This window comes from Boleophthalmus pectinirostris, unplaced genomic scaffold (genome assembly GCF_026225935.1).
Source record: "Boleophthalmus pectinirostris isolate CB_2022bp ecotype Guang Dong unplaced genomic scaffold, ASM2622593v1 HiC_scaffold_15, whole genome shotgun sequence".
NCBI lineage: Eukaryota > Metazoa > Chordata > Actinopteri > Gobiiformes > Gobiidae > Boleophthalmus > Boleophthalmus pectinirostris.
The window spans coordinates 525678-540677 of NW_026571070.1; the positions used below are offsets into that span (position 1 = coordinate 525678).

The 15000-nt window shown below is 50.1% G+C and overlaps 1 protein-coding gene across 1 annotated transcript in view; it reads right to left on the reverse strand.

Annotated features, from left to right (window-relative positions):
* LOC110167658 (sodium channel protein type 4 subunit alpha-like) overlaps window positions 1-15000 on the reverse strand; it is an 84123-nt gene that overhangs the window by 27020 nt on the left and 42103 nt on the right. The window contains exon 11 of the mRNA XM_055151200.1: window positions 636-777. Coding sequence (XP_055007175.1) covers window positions 636-777 — 142 coding nt within the window. The remainder of the gene's footprint in view (window positions 1-635; window positions 778-15000) is intronic.

Here is a 15000-nt window from a genome sequence, read left to right on the forward strand (position 1 = left end):
CTGAAATGGAACTAAACCAGGTCTAAACCAGGTCTGAAACCTGAGTGTCTGGAGCTCCTTCAGTGAGGGTGACACAGGAGAAGAACATTTACACGTTTGATCGTCTCTGTCCCTTAAACAAACAAATACAAAAGTTCAGGAGCTCCAGGGTTAAAGTTCTCTTCCATCCTGTATGATCTTCTTCTTCTCCAGGGTTGGTTTGTGGGAGGGACCTGAGGTGTTCCCAGTCCAGTCCAGAGACATCGTCCCTCCAGTGTGTCCTGGGTCTTCTCCTCCTCCCGGTGGAACATGAACACCTCCTGAGGGACACGTCCAGGAGACATCAGAACAGACGTCCTCCCCTCAGACGCTCCTCTCCACGTGGACGAGCAGCGGCTCTACTCCGAGCTCCTCACTCTGTCTCTGAGGAAGACGCCCGAACCAAACCCAGACTCAACTCCTCTTCACCACAACGGTCAAGAACCACGACCTCGGATTTAGAGGAGCTGATCCTCCAGAGTCTCTGGGTCAAACAGGTCAGTGCCACATCTCCAGGTCGAGGAGGAGGAGGAGTATTTGCAGTAGTAGTAGTAGTAGTAGTAGTAGTAGTAGTAGTAGTAGTAGTAGTAGTAGTATTTGCAGTAGTAGTTACTCACTTGATGGTAGAGGTTTTCCCAGTAGTCTTGTGTCATGAGTCTGAACAGGGAGAGGAAGGCCCACCCAAAGGTGTCGAAACTCGTGTAGCCGTAGTTTGGGTTCCTCCCGGCCTTCAGGCACACGAAGCCGTCCGGACACCTCCTGAAGAACAGAAGAACATCAGTCTACACCTCCTGAAGAACAGAAGAACATCAGTCTACACCTCCTGAAGAACAGAAGAACATCAGTCTACACCTCCTGAAGAACAGAAGAACATCAGTCTACACCTCCTGAAGAAGGACCAGGTAGAGCAGGAAACGTTCATGTTCTACAGAAAAGCCAAACTGATTCTTTGAAATGCTCCCTACTAAACCCTGTGATCCTGCAGCCACAGCTGCCCTGGGGCAAACTGACCGAACAGAGGCTGTCGATCTGCTCCATCAGCCCCTCCCACCACCAAAACACAGAAGAGTCTCACCCTGTGACCTGAGTGTGTGACCTGAGTGTGTGACCCGAGTGTGTGACCCGAGTGTGTGACCTGAGTGTGTGACCTGAGTCTGCGCACGACACAAAGCCGATTGGCCGAACCCCAAATTAAAAGGTGCGAGGGGGCGTGGTCTGTCCTTTTATGGTAAGGTGGAGGCGTGAGGGGGCGTGGTCTGTCCTTTAACGGTGAGGTGGAGGCGTGAGGGGGCGTGGTCTGTCCTTTTACGGTGAGGTGGAGGCGTGAGGGGGCGTGGTCTGTCCTTTTACGGTGAGGTGGAGGCGTGAGGGGGCGTGGTCTGTCCTTTTATGGTGAGTGACTCGAGTTTTCCTGTTTCTCTTGAGTTTCGCCGGAAGAAAAAAAAGATGTGAAAAGTTTTATTGAAATGAGACGAGTTTCTCTGGGGAATCGAACCGACAACCAGACGATGAGTCAACAACACGACCCCGACGACCTCCACCACCTAACCCCGCCCACCACCCAACTACAACACCAACAACTTTATATAAGAGTTATGTAAGAGACGGAGAAGAAGAGGAGAGCAGGAAAGGAAGAGGAGGAGGAAGAAGAGGAGGAGGAGGAGGAGGAGAGGAGAGGAGGAGAAGAGAGGAGGAGGAGAGGAGGAGGAGGAGGAGGAGGAGGAGGAGGAGAGAGAGGAGGAGAAGAGGAGGAGGAGGAAGAGGAGGAGGAGAAGAGGAAAAGGAGGAAGAGGAGGAGGAAGAAGAGGAGGAGAAGAGAGGAGAGGAGAGAAGGAGGAGAAGAGAAGAGAGAGGAGAGGAGAGAGGAGGAGGAGGAGAAGAGGAGGAGAGAGGAGGAGGAGAGGAGGAGAGAAGAGGAGGAGGAGGAGGAAGAGGAAGAGGAGGAGGAGAAGAGGAGGAGGAAGAGGAGGAGGAGGAGGAGGAGAGAGGAGGAGGAGGAGGAGGAGAGGAGGAGAGGAGGAGGTCAGAAGGTCAGGTTAACCACTCTGCCGCTCTTCCTCCTCGTCCAATCACGCGGCGGCGCTCACACTTACAGGAACACTCGGCCAATCAGACGCTCCGCTGAGTCAGCCGTCGCCGCGGGAAACGCCAATCAATACTAACGACATCATCCCCATCAGGACGACATCATCACGAGATCATCTTTTCATAACGACATCATCAACGAGACGACCAATCACAACACGGAGACAGAGACGGATGGACCAGACCCGGACCTGGACCTGGACCAGAGACCGAGACCTGGACCTGGACCTGGACCAGAGACCGAGACCTGGACCTAAGACCAAGACCAGAGACCGAGACCGAGACCTGGACCTGGACCAAGACCAGAGACCGAGACCTGGACCAAGACCAAGACCAGAGACCAGAGACCAGGACCAGGACCAGGACCAGGACCAGACCAGAGAAGGAGACCGAGACCAGACCAAGACCAGGACCATGGCCGAGACCGGGAACAAGACCAGAGACCAGGACAAGACCAGGACCAGGACCAGACCAAAACCAAAACCAGGACCAGATCGGGACCAGACTGGGACCAAGACTGGGATCAAGACCAGACCAGGATCAAACCAGGACCAAGACCAAGACCGGGACTGGACCAGGACCAGAACTGAACCAAGATTAAACCAAGACTAGATCAGGACCAGACCAGGACTAGACCAGAACTAAACCAGGACTCAAAGAAGACTAGATCAGGACAGAATCAGAACTAAACAAGGACTAAACCCAGAATGAACCGAGACTGAACCAGGTCTAAAGCAGGACTTGACCAGGACTAATTCTGGTCTGGTCCTGGTCTGGTTCTGGTCTGGTCCTGGTCTGGTCCTGGTCTGGTTCTGGTCTAGTCCTGGTCTGGTCCTGGTCTGGTCCTGGTCTGGTCCTGGTCTAGTCCTGGTCTGGTCCTGGTCTGGTTCTGGTCTAGTCCTGGTCTGGTCCCGGTCTGGTCCTGGTCTGGTTCTGGTCTGGTCCTGGTCTGGTCCTGGTCTGGTTCTGGTCTAGTCCTGGTCTGGTCTGGTCCTGGTCTGGTTCTGGTCTAGTCCTGGTCTGGTCCTGATCTGGTCCTGGTCTAGTCCTGGTCTGGTTCTGGTCTAGTCCTGGTCTAGCTCTAAACTGAACCTGGTCTAGTCCCAGTCCTGGTCTGGTCCTGGTCTTGGTCTGGTCCTGGTCTTGGTCTGGTCCTGGTCTTGGTCTACATCGGTCCTCGGAGGTAAACAGGAGCAGAGTGATGGAGCGTGGGAAGCGTCGCCCACGGAGACGGAGACGGAGACGGAGACGGTCTCCGAGGCGACGCCACCGAGGAGGAGGAGGAGGCTCACCTGAGACTCCACGAATCCAAGAACTCAACCAGGACCACACCAGGACCAGACCGAGAACTCAACCAGGACCAGACCAGGACCAGACCGAGAACTCAACCAGGACCAGGCCAGGACCAGACCGAGAACTCAACCAGGACCAGACCAGGACCAGACCGAGAACTCAACCAGGACCAGACCAGGACCAGACCGAGAACTCAACCAGGACCAGACCAGGACCAGACCGAGAACTCAACCAGGACCAGACCAGGACCAGACCGAGAACTCAACCAGGACCAGACCAGGACCACACCGAGAACTCAACCAGGACCAGACGAGGACCAGACCGAGAACTCAACCAGGACTAGACCAGGACCAGACCAAGGACTGAACAAGGACTAAACCAGGACTAAACCGGGTCTAAACTGGGACTAAATCAGGACTGAACAAGAACTAGTTTTAATTTTAGTTTAGTCCTGGTTTAGTTCTGGTTTAGTCCTGGTTTAGACCTGGTTTAGTCCTGGTTTAGTCCTGGTTTAGACCTGGTTTAGTCCTGGTTTAGTCCTGGTTTAGTCCTGGTTTAGTCCTGGTTTAGTCCTGGTTTAGACCTGTTTTTAGTCCTGGTTTAGTCCTGGTTTAGTCCTGGTTTAGTCCTGGTTTAGTCCAGGTTTAGTCCTGGTTTAGTCCAGGTTTAGTCCTGGTTTAGTTCTGGGGGAGGGTCAGACAGAAGCAGGTCAGTGTTGATGAGAAACGCCCCTGAACATTAAGTTTAACACGATTCAGTGAACACAGCACAGACCCACTTCAGACCAGATTTAGACCAGATTTAGACCGACTCTAGACCGACTCTAGACCCGGGATGGACCAGGTTTAGATCAGACCCAGACCAGGTTTAGAAGTGACAGTATATCGAGTTTAGTCCTGGTTTAGACCTGGTTTAGACCTGGTTTAGTCCTGGTCCAGTCCTGGTTTAGTCCTGGTCCAGTCCTGGTCCTGGTTTAGTCCTGGTTCAGTTCTTGGTCCTGGACTTTTGTGAAATGTGATATTTTAAACGGAGGTTTTATAAAAGTCGGATCCATTAAACGTCTGAGACTTTAAACTGTTTCACTCAGACCTGTTCTCCAGGACTAAACCAGGACTAAACCAGGACTAAAACCAGGACTAAACCAGGACTAAAAACAGGTCTAAACCAGGACTAAACCAGGACTAAAACCAGGACTGAAACAGGACTAAACCAGTTGAGGAGGAGAAGGAGGAAGAAGACAAAAGCTCAGCCCCTCCCACATCCCGACGTGGATCAAAGTCCCGAGACACGACTGGACCAGGACCAGGTCCAGGACCAGGACCAGGACCAGGATCAGGACCAGAACTCTTCACTAGCGCCGTAAAACTGGAGACTGTTTTTTTATGGTCTTGGTCTTGGTCTTGGTCTTGGTCTTGGTCTTGTCTCGGACTTGGACGGAAACTCAACAAGTGATAAAATATTGATAAATTTATAAAAACATTGATATATTTGTGCCAAAATATCTGTAAAATAAATGTAGAAAATGACAAAGATGGTCTGGATTTGGTCTGGATTTAGTCTGGATTTGGTCTGGATTTAGTCTGGATGGATTTGGTCTGGATTTGGTCTGGATTTAGTCTGGATTTGGTCTGGATTTGGTCTGGATTTAGTCTGGATTTGGTCTGGATTTGGTCTGGATTTGGTCTGGATTTGGTCTGGATTTGGTCTGGATTTGGTCTGGATTTGGTCTGGATTTGGTCTGGATGGGCCGAGGTCTCAGTTTTGTCTTGATCTTGATCTTTAAAAGTCTCGGTCTTTTCTCGGTCTTGTTCTGGTCTCGGGACCATGTGGTCTTGGACTGGTCTTGGTCTGGATTAGTTCAGTCTAGATCACAACACTAGAATTAAGTTTAATTCCAAATAATTTTCAGTAGAATTTACACCACAAAAACAAAATCTAATCAAGTTAAAATGATTTAAATTATGAAAGTTTGATCAGGATTTGAGTAAATTTCACTTGACGAGTAAAATAATCTGCAAATGGAATAAGAGTTTTTGTACTTAAACATAAAAATGCATTTTACTGCACTGAAAATAAGAAAAACAACAACTGTGCTCTTAAAATATGAAGCAAAATTGAATTAATAATTAAATCATAAAAACATTTATTCCACTGGTCGATCTTTTCTCTCCTCAAGTTGAATTGACTCAAATAAAGTCAAACGTTTTTAATTTAAGTCTTTTAAACTTGCACACATTTGTTTTTTTTCCAGTCTACATGATGTTTTTTAAAGCAGAATTTATTTTTATTCAGATTTCAGTGTTTTTATTCATGATTAAATCTCTGCGGTGTCGGTGTCACTGAGTCGTTCTGATCTGTGGACGTTTGTTTCTGGAGTCGAGGGCCACAGGCGTGAGTCAGAGGGCCGCGTTTGGACCCCCGTGTGTGCAGGTGCGTGTGTGTGACAGGTGCGTGTGTGGTGCGTGTGTGACAGGCGCGGGGCGACAGGTGCGGGGGGCGGGGCTTTACGGTCACAGAGCTGCGTGAGCGTTGTTGAATCAGACGGATAAATAAGTCTGAAAGTTTCCTCTGAGTCGCCGTGTTAAAAGCAACAATCAATGGTCCGTCTGTATCCCTCCTCCCTCCCTCCTCCTCCTCCTCCTCCCTCCTCCCTCCTCCCTCCCTCTCTATCCCTCCGTCCTCTTTATCCATCACTTTACCCCTCCGTCTCTCTCTCCGTCTCTCTCTCCGTCTCTCTCCTCTAAAGATAATAATCCTAATGTCTTTAAGAGCTCATTGATTGGAGCGTTTGGTCAGTCTGATGCTCCGACAGGAAACACAATCAAACCTTTCAAAAGTCCTCAGCAAACCCCACCCCCTCACGCCGGGGTTAGACCAGGTTTAGACCGGCTCTAGACCTGCTGTAGTCCTGGTCTGGTCCTGGTCTGGGTTTGTGTTTTCCAGGAGTTTGTCATTAGTAAATGTTGTTAATGAACTTCCTATTTAACTCCTCGTTAACCGTCCAATGACCTCGCACCATTTCCTACCCCCCCTCCTCTCTTTTTCTCTCTTTCTCCTTTTCTGTTTTTCTCTTCTTCTCTTTCTCTTCTTTCCCTCTCCTCACTTTTGCTCAGAGCTTTGGTTTAGTGTCAAAAAATATAAGAAAATATCAAAAATAAACAGAAGAATATGTACTATTTGTTCATAAATCCTGGTCAAGACTTGTTTTAGTCCTGGTCCAGTCCTGGTTTAGTCCTAGTCCTGGTCCTGGTCTAGTCCTGGTCCTGGTCTAGTCCTGGTCCTGGTCTTGCAGCTGTGTATAAAGTGCTCGGTGTGATAAAAGCGTTGGTTCTTTCACCTGACGTCTGAAAGAACAGAGAGATTTGAGTCAGCGCTGAGCACAGCCCCTGTCACTCCACATGAGCACAACAGACCTGCTCCAGACCTGGTCTAAACCTGGTCTAGACCTGGTCTAAACCTGGTCTAGAACTGGTTCAGTCCTGGTTCAGTCCTGGTTCAGTCCTGGTTCAGTCCTGTTGTAGATTTGGGTTTGATCCTGGACATGACTCTTGTTCTTTTCTTTTCTTTTGCGTAGGTTTGTAATTTTAAATAATTTTGTCCTTGCCCTGCACCTGTCCCCTCGTGCGCGCCCCTCGTGCGCGCCCCTCGTGCGCGCCCCTCGTGCGCGCCCCTCGTGCGCGCCCCTCGTGCGCGCCCCTCGTGCGCGCCCCTCGTGTACGCTCGCAGATGGACCTGCTGAGGACAGAGCTGCTCACGCTGAGGCTCAATATGGAGCCAGAGTAAAAGAGAATCAAGAGAATCAAGAGAGAGAGTTCACACACACACACACACACACACACACACACACACACACACACACACACACACACACACACACACACACACACACACACACACACACACACACACACACACACACTGATCTGTGTCCACACTCGTCACGTCTGTGCTTCTTTTCTCTCCACACTCAGATTTGACACATTTGTTTCTGTTTTACACAAACTAAACGTTAAATCACATGATTCATTTACATAAACTAATGTGTGTGAAAAAAACACTTGTTTCTTGTGTCTGATGTGGTTCAGTTTGTGTTGGACTCAGTGGAATATGAGTGTTCTCTCTGTTGACAGAGGGTGCCCTTGTGACAGAGGGGTGTTCTCTGTGAGGGGGTGTTCTCCTCTGTGTCAGAGGGGTGTTCTCTCTGTGTCAGAGGGGTGTTCTCTGTCTGTGTCAGAGGGGTGTTCTCTCTGTGTCAGAGGGGTGTGTTCAGAGGGGTGTTTCTCTCTGTGACAGAGGGGTGTTCTCTCTGTGTCAGAGGGGTGTTCTCTCTGTGTCAGAGGGGTGTTCTCTCTGTGACAGAGGGGTGTTCTCTCTGTGTCAGAGGGGTGTTCTCTCTCTGTGTCAGAGGGGTGTTCTCTCTCTGTGTCAGAGGGGTGTTCTCTCTGTGTCAGAGGGGTGTTCTCTCTGTGTCAGAGGGGTGTTCTCTCTGTGACAGAGGGGTGTTCTCTCTGTGACAGAGGGGTGTTCTCTCTGTGTGTCAGAGGGGTGTTCTCTCTGTGACAGAGGGGTGTTCTCTCTGTGTGACAGAGGGTGTTCTTGTCTCTCTGTGTGACAGAGGGGTGTTCTCTCGTGTGTGACAGAGGGGTGTTCTCTCTGTGACAGAGGGGTGTTCTCTCTGTGTGACAGAGGGGTGTTCTCTCTGTGTGTCAGAGGGGTGTTCTCTGTGACAGAGGGGTGTTCTCTCTGTGTGACAGAGGGGTGTTTCTCTCTGTGTCAGAGGGGTGTTCTCTCTGTGACAGAGGGTGTTCTCTCTGTGTCGAGGGTGTGTTCTCTCTGTGTGTCAGAGGGGTGTTCTCTGTCTGTGTGTGTGTCAGAGGGGTGTTCTCTCTCTGTTTCTCTCTGTGACAGAGGGGTGTTCTCTCTGTGTCAGAGGGGTGTTCTCTCTGTGAGACAGAGGGGTGTTCTCTCTGTGTCAGAGGGGTGTTCTGTGACAGAGGGGTGTTCTCTCTCTGTGTCAGAGGGTGTTTCTGTGTTCTCTCTGTGACAGAGGGGTGTTCTCTCTCTGTGACAGAGGGTGTTCTCTCTGTGACAGAGGGGTGTTCTCCTCTGTGTCCAGAGGGGTGTTCTCTCTGTGACAGAGGGGTGTTCTCTCTGTCTCTGTGTGAGGGGTGTTCTCTCTGTGAGAGGGGTGTTCTCTCTGTGTCAGAGGGGTGTTCTCTCTGTGTCAGAGGGGTGTTCTCTCTGTGTCAGAGGGGTGTTCTCTCTGTGTCAGAGGGGTGTTCTCTCTGTGACAGAGGGGTGTGTTCTCTGTCAGAGGGTGTGAGGGGTGTTCTCTCTGTGTCAGAGGGGTGTTCTCTCTGTGACAGAGGGGTGTTCTCTCTGTGACAGAGGGTGTTCTCTCTGTGTCAGAGGGGTGTTCTCTCTGTGTCTGTGTGACAGAGGGTGTTTCTCTGTGTCAGAGGGGTGTGTGTCTCTCTGTGTCAGAGGGGTGTTTCTCTGTGTGACAGAGGGGTGTTCTCTCTGTGTCAGAGGGGTGTTCTCATCTGTGTCAGAGGGGTGTTCTCTCTGTGACAGAGGGGTGTTCTCTCTGTCAGAGGGGTGTTCTCTCTGTGTCAGAGGGGTGTTCTCTCTGTGACAGAGGGTGAGAGGGTGTTCTCTCTGTGTCAGAGGGGTGTTTCTCTGTGACAGGGGTGTTCTCTCTGTGTCAGAGGGGTGTTCTCTCTGTGTCAGAGGGGTGTTCTCTCTGGTGTCAGATGTTTCTCTGTGTGACAGAGGTCTCTCTCTGTGTCAGGGGTGTTCTCTCTGTGACAGGGGTGTTTGTGACAGAGGGTGTTCTCTCTGTGACAGAGGGGTGTTCTCTCTGTGACAGAGGGGTGTTCTCTCTGTGTGTCAGAGGGGTGTTCTCTCTGTGTCAGAGGGGTGTTCTCTCTGTGACAGAGGGGTTCTCTCTGTGTGTGACAGAGGGGTGTTCTCTCTGTGTCAGAGGGGTGTTCTCTCTGTGACAGAGGGGTGTTCTCTCTGTGTGTCACAGTCTCTGTGTCAGATGACACACTGGGTTCTCTCTGTGTGTTCTCTTCATGTTCAGAGGGGTGTTCTCCCTGTGACAGAGGGGTGTTTCCCTGTGTCAGAGGGGTGTTCTCCCCTGTGACAGAGGGGTGTTCTCTCTGTGACAGAGGGTGTTCTCCCTGTGAGAGGGGTGTTCTCTCTGTGTCAGAGGGGTGTTCTCTCTGTGTCAGAGGGGTGTTCTCTCTGTGTCAGAGGGTGTTCTCTCTGTGTCGAGGGTGTCTTCTGTCAGAGGGTGTTTCTGTGTCAGAGGGGTGTTCTCCTGTGACAGAGGGGTGTTTCTCTGTGACAGAGGGGTGTTCTCTCTGTGACAGAGGGGTGTTCTCTCTGTGTCAGAGGGGTGTTCTCTCTGTGTCAGAGGGGTGTTTCTCTGTGTCAGAGGGGTGTTCTCTCTGTGTGTCAAGAGGGGTGTTCTCTCTCTGTGACAGAGGGGTGTTCTCTCTGTGACAGAGGGGTGTTCTCTCTGTGTGTCAGAGGGGTGTTCTCTCTGTGACAGAGGGGTGTTCTTCTCTGTGTCAGAGGGTTGTTCTCTCTGTGACAGAGGGGTGTTTCTCTTCTGTGTCAGAGGGGTGTTCTCTCTGTGTCAGAGGGGTGTTCTCTCTGTGTGTCAGAGGGGTGTTCTCTCTGTGACAGAGGGTGTTCTCTCTGTGACAGAGGGGTGTTCTCTGTGACAGAGGGGTGTTCTCTCTGTGACAGAGGGGTGTTCTCCCTGTGACAGAGGGGTGTTCTCTCTGTGACAGAGGGGTGTTCTCTCTGTGTGTCAGAGGGGTGTTCTGTGACAGAGGGGTGTTTCTCTCTGTGACAGAGGGGTGTTTCTCTCTGTGTCAGAGGGGTGTTCTCTCTGTGTGTCAGAGGGTGTTCTCTCTGTGACAGAGGGGTGTTTCTCTCTGTGTCAGAGGGGTGTTCTCTCTGTGTCAGAGGGGTTGTTCTCTCTGTGTCAGAGGGGTGTTCTCTCTGTGTGTCAGAGGGGTCTTCTCTCTGTGTCAGAGGGTGTCTCTGTGTGTCAGAGGGTGTTCTCTCTGTGTCAGAGGGTGTTCTCTCTGTGTGTCAGAGGGTGTTCTCTCTGTGACAGAGGGGGTTCTCTCTGTCAGAGGGGTGTTCTCTCTGTTGTCAGAGGGGTGTTCTCTCTGTGTCAGAGGGTGTTTCTCTCTGTGTCAGAGGGGTGTTCTCTCTGTGTCAGAGGGGTGTTCTTCTCTGTGTGTCAGAGGGGTGTTCTCTCTGTGACAGAGGGGTGTTCTCTCTGGAGGGGTGTTCTCTTGTGTCAGAGGGGTGTTCTCTCTGTCAGAGAGGGGTGTTCTCTCTGTGTCAGAGTGTTCTCTCAGAGGGGTGTTCTCTCTGTGAAGAGGGGTGTTCTCTCTGTGTCAGAGGGGTGTTCTCTCTGTGACAGAGGGGTGTTCTCTCTGTGACAGAGGGGTGTTCTCTCTGTGTCAGAGGGGTTCTCTCTGTGTCAGAGGGGTGTTCTCTCTGTGTCAGGGGTGTCTCTGTGTCAGAGGGGTGTTCTCTCTGTGACAGGGGGTGTTCTCTCTGTGTCAGAGGGGTGTTCTCTCTGTGACAGAGGGGTGTTCTCTCTGTGACAGAGGGGTGTTCTCTCTGTGCGACAGGGGTGTTCTCTCTGTGACAGAGGGGTGTTCTCTGTGTGTCAGAGGGTGTGTCAGAGGGTGTTCTCTCTGTGTCAGAGGGTGTTCTCTCTGTGTCAGAGGGTGTTCTCTCTCTGTGTCAGAGGGGTGTTCTCTCTGTGTCAGAGGGGTGTTCTCTCTCAGATCTCTCTGTGTCAGAGGGGTGTTCTCTCTGTGTGTTCTCTCTCTGTGTTCTCTCTGTGACAGAGGGTGTTCTCTCTGTGTCAGAGGGGTGTCTCGGGGTGTCTCTGTGTCAGAGGGGTGTTCTCTCTGTGTGTCAGAGGGGTGTGTTCTCTCTGTCAGAGGGGTGTTCTCTCTCTGTGTGACAGAGGGGTGTTCTCTCTGTGTCAGAGGGGTGTTCTCTCTGTGTGACAGAGGGGTGTTCTCTGTGTGTCAGAGGGTGTTCTCTCTGTGTCAGAGGGGTGTTCTCTCTGTGTCAGAGGGGTGTTCTCTCTGTGTCAGAGGGGTGTTCTCTCTGTGTCAGAGGGGTGTTCTCTCTCTGTGTCAGAGGGGTGTTCTCTCTGTGTGTCAGAGGGTGTTTCTCTCTGTGTCAGAGGGGTGTTCTCTCTGTGACAGAGGGGTGTTCTCTCTGTGTCAGAGGGGTGTCTCTCTCTGTGTCAGAGGGGTGTTCTCTCTCTGTGTCAGAGGGGTGTTCTCTCTGTGACAGAGGGGTGTTCTCTCTGTGTCAGAGGGTGTTCTCTCTGTGTCAGAGGGGTGTGTTTCTCTCTGTGTCAGAGGGGTGTTCTCTCTGTGTGACAGAGGGGTGTTCTCTCTGTGTCAGAGGGGTGTTCTCTCTGTGACAGAGGGGTGTTCTCTCTGTGTCAGAGGGGTGTTCTCTCTGTGACAGAGGGGTGTTCTCTCTGTGTCAGAGGGGTGTTCTCTCTGTGTGACAGAGGGGTGTTCTCTCTGTGTCAGAGGGGTGTTCTCTCTGTGACAGAGGGGTGTTCTCTCTGTGTCAGAGGGGTGTTCTCTCTGTGACAGAGGGGTGTTCTCTCTGTGACAGAGGGTGTTCTCTCTGTGACAGAGGGTGTTCTCTCTGTGACAGAGGGTGTGTTCTCTCTGTGTGTCAGAGGGGTGTTCTCTCTGTGTCAGAGGGGTGTTCTCTCTGTGTCAGAGGGTGTTCTCTCTGTGTGTCAGAGGGGTGTTTCTCTCTGTGTCAGAGGGTGTTCTCTCTGTGACAGAGGGGTGTTCTCTCTCTGTGACAGAGGGGTGTTTCTCTCTGTGACAGAGGGTTGTTCTCTCTGTGTGACAGAGGGGTGTTCTCTCTGTGTCAGAGGGGTGTTCTCTCTGTGTCAGAGGGGTGTTCTCTCTGTGACAGAGGGGTGTTCTCTCTGTGTCAGAGGGGTGTTCTCTCTGTGACAGAGGGTTGTTCTCTCTGTGTTTTCACCACACGAACGTTTGAACTGAACCAAAACTAAGACTAAAGTTCAGTTTATATTCGTTTGTTAAATCGTCGACGTGAACCTCCCACATTTTAAAACCGCGCATCAAAACGTCACCGTCAGTTCTGTGATTGGTCGTCTCCACATCGACTCTACACTCGTTTCTCTTCTCCACTTTCCCGCTTCATTGTGTAAAACAAACTCCAGGTTTAACTCGTCGCCTCCTGGTGTCGTGGAGGTGAATCACTCAGCGGAGCAAAGACCTCGACACGGATCCACGAATCAGAAACGAGGACGACAGAGACACGGAAACACAAACCTGCTTTTACACTAAAACTACAACATGTGTGAGGTTTAAGAAGCGTCTGGATCCGAGTCAGAACCGAGACACTCGGGTTTTTAAAATCATCAGTGGAGCAAACGTCAGCGTCTGTTTCTGCTGCGATAGAAACACACAAACTCACCCTGTAGTTTGTGGAGGTTCAGTTCATCAGAAACACTTTTCACTCCACAGGTTTAACTGTCAGGGTAAAAGGAGCCACACTAGCATGCTAACAGCACACCTCCTGATGATCGGACAATCAAACTCTAGAGAATTAAAGGCAGACAGAAGAGAGTCGACTTATTCTGACCTCAAGTGCAAATCTAAAACCTTTGTGGAGAAATCAGAGCAGAAATGACACAAAACTGTTCAAATAAAAATAAATAAATAAAAAGCTGTGACACTGTCGGTTTGTGGTGGTTTGTGATCATAAAATTATGAATATTGGTGCATAATGAAGTAAAACTGTTCCACACTTGTCTCATTCATGACGAACATGAGTCGGTGTCGTCACATTTTCTTTGTGTTTTGTCGTTTTGAATCAGATTTTCTGTATTTTACTCAAACAAATGTCAGTTTTTGTCTCTTTACTGTTTCCATTTCTCTATAAACTGGGACACATCAGTGGTTTTGTGTAAATCTATGAGGACACGGGGACAAACTGGGACAGTCCCGGGGACACAGGGACGTCTGTAGTTGTGTGTCGTTGTGTGTCGTTGTGTGTCGTTGTCGTATCTGTGGTATTGTGGTGTATTTTGATTGACAGGTGCAGTACAGATGTGGACAGTCCAGAGTCTGAATCTGCTGACGACTCCCACCTCCACAAACACGACGACCACACGCCAACGACACGCGAGCAGGACGGCGTCTCGCTCACACGCTCACAGATGCAGACCGACACACGGGTCACAGGTCGCGGGTCAGGCCGGGGTCAGGGTTCACACACGAGTCACACACGAGTCACACACGAGTCACACACGAGTCACACACGAGTCACTGTCACAAGGAATTTCCACAACGAAGAGACGGAAATCTGAACTTTACAGTCAAGTCGTGAGCCTTTCTCGACTGCATCAGGGACATCAAATCTTGAACGTCACAAAAGTTTTTTGCCCCTAAATGAGGAAAAATCTGAAGTTCTGGTTTTCAGCTCTCGCTCCTTAAATTCTTCTTTTCCTGTGGACCTTGGTTCAGTGAAGCCAGTTGTTACAAACTCAGGAGTCAAAATGGACCCAGATCTAAAACTTGATCAGTAAATTAGTGCTGTTGTAAAATCTGTTTTTTTCCAGCTAAGACAATTGGACTAAATTAAAGGTTGTATAAAGGATTTTTTTAGGGAAGAGAACTACAGCAACAGTTCTTTTTCAAATGTTCCTCCTCCACAGCCTCAGTACAAACTTCTCCTCCCGACTCCTTAATCTAGAAATCACATGTTTACAGCCAGTTGAAGTGACCTGTCGAGGAAGAATTTATTAACCTTCGTCTGCTTTAGTCGCGCCATCGCTGGAAGGAATCTCCAAGAATCACCTCAGTTTGTCTTCGCTCCTTTTCCCCTTCGCTTCTTCTTTCAGCGACCTCAAAAACTGACTTTCTTTTCACGGGAACTGGTCGTGGTTCTCGTTCGCCGTCGCAACAAACTTTGTGCAAATTGTGATGAAGCGACAGTTTGAAAAAGCCTCTAAGAACCGCCGCATAAACCACGTCATCCCCGCGCGCCGACGAGTCACTTACACTAGAAACGTAGGGAGTTTGATTGACGACCTGACAGCCAATAGAAACTGAGGGAGCCTCGTTTTTTATTGGCTGATGTTTATCTGGGCTCAACACGTCCACAGTTGATAGATTTTCATTCTTTTTTTTTTGGTCATAATTACAAAGCTGCTGCGTCTCTGTAATGTTGTTTTAAACTTTCATTGACAATTTGAAACAAAACCAAAATCCTCCATACAAACTTTAAGCCCATTTTATCAACGCAACACTTTGAAACTGTCACACCTGCATTTGTGACGAATAGATCGGATTATTGTGATGCACTTTATGTTGGTGTCGGCCAAAATGCACTTTCCCGGTCGCAACGGGTCCAAAACTCAGCGGCTCGACTTTTACCTGGAACCAGGAAACACGAGAGCGTCTCACCTGTTTGAGCTTCTCTCCCAGCGTCTTTTAGAGTCGATTTTAAAATTCTTTTATTTCCTTTTAAGTGTTTGCTCGGCCCAGCGCC